This window comes from Notothenia coriiceps, unplaced genomic scaffold (assembly GCF_000735185.1).
Source record: "Notothenia coriiceps isolate Sejong01 unplaced genomic scaffold, NC01 NC01_scaffold00035681, whole genome shotgun sequence".
In the NCBI taxonomy this organism is placed as follows: Eukaryota; Metazoa; Chordata; class Actinopteri; order Perciformes; family Nototheniidae; genus Notothenia; species Notothenia coriiceps.
In genome coordinates this window covers 1-4,312 of record NW_011368382.1, presented here as the reverse complement: position 1 = coordinate 4,312, position 4,312 = coordinate 1, and the positions used below count along the sequence as shown (strand labels likewise).

Genomic DNA, 4,312 nt, shown 5'->3' with positions numbered 1-4,312 from the left:
TGTGTGTGTGTGTGTGTGTGTGTTGTGTGTGTGTGTGTGTGTGTGTGTGTGTGTGTGTGTGTGTGTGTGTGTGTGTCCTCTCAGACTTACTTGCTGCTCTTGGAGAGGCTGTTGATGTCGGGGAACAGTGAGGTCAGGCAGGCGGTGACGAGGGGAGCCTTTTCCTGGGCCCAGGTCAGACAACGCCGCCAGGGGAAGCATGACAGCGGCTTCCTGCTCGTCACTTTTTGATGGAAAGGATTATCCGTCTGCCGTGTCAGCGCCTTCATCTGCACCGCCACCAGGAAACACACCAGGACATGTGACATGAAAGTTAGAGATGCACAATTTGCAAAGCCTGACCTGCTGATTACAATGTTCTATCTTTATAAGAAGTATAATTTTAAGTATGTGCAATCATTATAGTAAAGATTCTTTAATGGAAAAGTTAATTACATTTTATGTTTATAATAAAACATGGATTAGCATTTTTCCCTCACTAAGTTAAAAGACCTTCTTGTTTTCAAAACCTTGTTTTGGCCATGATGTGTGTGTGTGTGTGTGTGTGTGTGTGTGTGTGTGTGTGTGTGTGTGTGTGTGTGTGTGTGTGTGTGTGTGTGTGTGTGTGTGTGTGTGTGTGTGTGTGTGTGTGTGTGTGTGTGTGTGTGTGTGTGTGTGTGTGTGTGTGTGTCACTGTGATTCAAGTGCATGTCCCGCTGTGTGCAGCAATGCCATCATCAGCGCGTATAAATTGAAGCAAATTGACAAATCCAAAGAATGACTAGGGTCTGTATCTGCGCCTCCCTTATAACAAACATTGGTGAAATGTTTCTTTTGGAGACCTAAAGCAGAATGTGTTTGTTATAATAGACGGTTTTAGTAGCTGCTCTCCTCACCTCCTCTTTCAGCTGTTTGCTCCAGAAATCCATCATTGGCTTTCGGGCACCTTTGGCTGACCAGAGCATTTTGAAGGCAGCCTTGTAGCAGGACTTGCTCACCAGCAGCGCCGCTTTGCTCTTCTTCCCCATCCTGCGGCCTTTCTTCTTCTTGTCCCTCACCTCTGACTGCAGTCACCATCACCAAGGAGAAACAAAGAAAACATCAAAGATTCATACAGCATCTCTCCATTGTGTGGAACATGACCATATCCATGGTTAACATATCATAGCCCACAGACCAAGTGTCACAATGGGTCCTGCTTGTTTTACAGCTGATAGAGCGACTGGGAGTTGCAGGATGAAACACGCCAGGTACAACAAATATGTTACATTTCTGAATGTTGCGTACTAGATAGCAAGTTATCTAGCTATTTTTTGTGAGTGCAATACAAAATTAGAAGGTCAGCCGTTTCACCCACACTAAGGGGTCCAACGACGAACTGCAATCAAATGTATCTTTTAAATGTTAAACTTCAAATGTGTTATTAATGGCATAATTCACACAATAACATTATGTGTCTGTTGATGTTGACTGCCATACACATTTTAAGGGGAGATATCCGAAGTGAGAGGGGCTTCGCCTGAATACATTGCAGAATGTATGATGGGAGATACCGCTCTTATCCGTATGTATCCCACACCTGTTTTGTCTGAGGCGGCTTCACCCACAGAGTCCGCTTCCCACTCTGTCTGCGTTTACAGCTGCTCCTGATGACCTGGGCGCAGGTCTCACACAGGAAGGACTTTTCGTGCACAGAGGTGCCCGGGAATGCCCACTGCACCGTCTCCGGGGTGGAGAAGGTGTACACCGCCCTCCGGTTGAAGCTGCGGCCCTGCCGTTCGAACTCAGAGTGGCAGGCGGAGCAGTTGTTGTCCTCGGGCCGCCTGGGTCTACGGCGACCGACTCGCAGAGCGGGCGAGGTCGTAGCAGCCAGTAGACATGGGTCTGTCTTATGGGATATCTCTTCGGTGTTCGCTGGAGGAAACGCCTCCACATCGTTTCCACCGGGGCAGTCCACCTCCGCACCAACAGCCGGTTCGGGAAGCTCCACCGGCTGGGTATGCTGCCCCAAGGAGCTGGGCTCAGGTTCGGCCGCTGTCGTGAAGCTCTCTGCACTGACAGCCTCGTTAGCAGCTGGTGCACCTGAGGAGGACGCTTCCGTAGAAGTTAGGTTACCGTCCGCGGAGTCGTGGGCATAGTCATGCTCGTTTGTCTCGGATGAGGGAACAGTCTCATCTCCGTTCACTGCGTTGGTTTCGCTGTTTTCACTCGCCATGATGAAAAGACACCCTCTGGTTTGATTCAATACCATAGGTCAATACGCAGGAAGAGAAACTCTGTCTGCCGTCATCGCTGTTCGCAGCAGGCCAACGGTTACTTGCTAACCCTGGAGCACGCCAGAACAACCACCAGGACGTGCAGGCAGATCTTTCAGAGTAAAGTCTCTTGAACCGTCAGGTCGACATGAACTGCAAAGGGAGGTTTATTCTACCAAGCTTTGCGGACAAAATATAGACCGTTTTAAACTATGAACAGCTGCAGATCATTTGGAAAACAGAAGCTGTGACCAACAGGATGTAGCCGTTGATAAACATTGAACTAGTTTCCGTGTTTCTGTTGACCGACACGACGATGGCGACCCCGTGTGGTGGGAGGCCTGTACTACAAGTGATAGAATCACAGATGACTGGAACTTTGTAAATCTTTCAATATACGCACTGACCAAAAGAAGCAATTCACATAAAATAAAAATGTGCAAGTAAAATCATTGCATGCAAACTTTAACTTTATTAAATAACACAAATATTGATATAAATATATACAGACTAAATAAAGGAGAATTTCTCAGTGTACAAAATATTTTGAAAAAAACTGTAGTATAGAATAAAGTATCAATGGGCCTATTATATATATACATTTTATTTTATTTTATAGATAAACAAGATAGATAACCTTTTATTTAATCAGGGACACATATCTAGATTTAAGCTTTCTTTCACCAAGGTGCCTTGAAGATAGCCAAACCCAATGATGCGTTATACAATAAAAAAAAGAGTGATAGGGCTACATTAATATACGACACAAGCACAGGAAGAGAAATAAAAACATATAACAAGCATATAAATTAAGGAAAACACGAGTACTGATAATATTGAACACCGTTTAATTGGAGTTCTGGGCTTTAATATTTTTTCATTATTCTTATTTAATGCAGTTCTGTAGCTTATTCCACCTGTAAGTCCATTTTCCCCTTGCAGAATTCATAGACAAGGTGTCTAATTGTAATACTTAAGGGGCGGTTCTAGGGGGGGCAGGGGAGGCCAGTGCCCCCCTAACACTGATTTTGGACCACCCTGGGGCCCCCCTGAAAATAAAAATAAAAAGTTTATGATTAAACGATTTACTGGCTGACGTAATAGGTGTAACTAACGCTATTTGTCTTTCTAGTCGGACCCATTAGAGCAGGGGTCTCCAACACGTTGATCGCGAGCTACCGGTAGCTCGCGAGCCCTCAATAAGTAGCTCGCCAAGCAAATCCAAAATGTAAAAAATACACACAGAAAAAAGGAAATGGGAGTCACGTGATCAGCTGGACAAGATTGCAGCATAGGTTAAACTTGCTCAACCCAGTGATGCTAATTCTGTAAATATATAGCCTACCGTTGAGACAATTTAAAAAATATATATTTTAGCCTCTATGAGTGTTTGATCGAAGGCAATGTCTAAATTGAGCAAAAAGTCGCCGCCTAAAAAGGGTCCCGAGACGAGGGGGAAGCCTGACATGGAGGCGTTAGCCGACACGGTGCTTGAGAAGCAACGAGGCTATCTGGATTTGCGCTTCGACCAACTCCAACAGATGGGGAAGGAGACGGAGGGGAAATTGACTTCTATCCAAACGGTCTTGATGGTACTGAGTGAAAGCATCGGCACCGTTAAGGCAGAGATGGGCAAAATACGGTTGGATGTGGTGAAAAATTTGGGTATGCTAGCCACCCACGAGGATACGCCGGACATGATGCAACTCAAGCTAGCGGACATGGAGGACCGGAGCAGAAGATGCAACGTCCTTATAACTGGGCTAGCAGAAGGACTTGAAGGGTCTAACGCCATACAATTTCTGACAGACTCGCTTCCAAAGTGGTTCCCCTCCTTGGGTAATCTAAAGGGCGAGTTAATGCGAGCTCATCGTATCTACAGCGACGACAGGAAGGAGCAGGTGGGCGCTAGCCGCACTTTGATTTTCAAAGTTCTCCGTTATAGTCCGGCAGCCAAAGTGGATTATTTGGCCTAGCCTCGTTTTGACTGTTAAAGTTTTTTTTATTGCTGATTATTAATCATTTATATGTATATAATGATATCCAGGTGGGTGTGGAGTTCTCACCTTTGGGGAAAT

At 45.4% G+C, this 4,312-nt stretch overlaps 1 protein-coding gene across 1 annotated transcript; it reads right to left on the bottom strand.

Moving 5' to 3' along the window:
• Nucleotides 1–68: 68 nt before the first annotated feature.
• LOC104963157 (uncharacterized) lies at nt 69–2,503 on the bottom strand. The gene is made up of 3 exons (XM_010791717.1): nt 1,559–2,503; nt 876–1,043; nt 69–269 (listed from the first exon to the last, which is right to left on the bottom strand). The coding sequence occupies exons 1-3, from the start codon at nt 2,228–2,230 to the stop codon at nt 87–89; spliced, it is 1,023 nt and encodes a 340-aa protein (XP_010790019.1). The 5' UTR covers nt 2,231–2,503; the 3' UTR covers nt 69–86.
• Between the last annotated feature and the right edge of the window lie 1,809 nt (nt 2,504–4,312).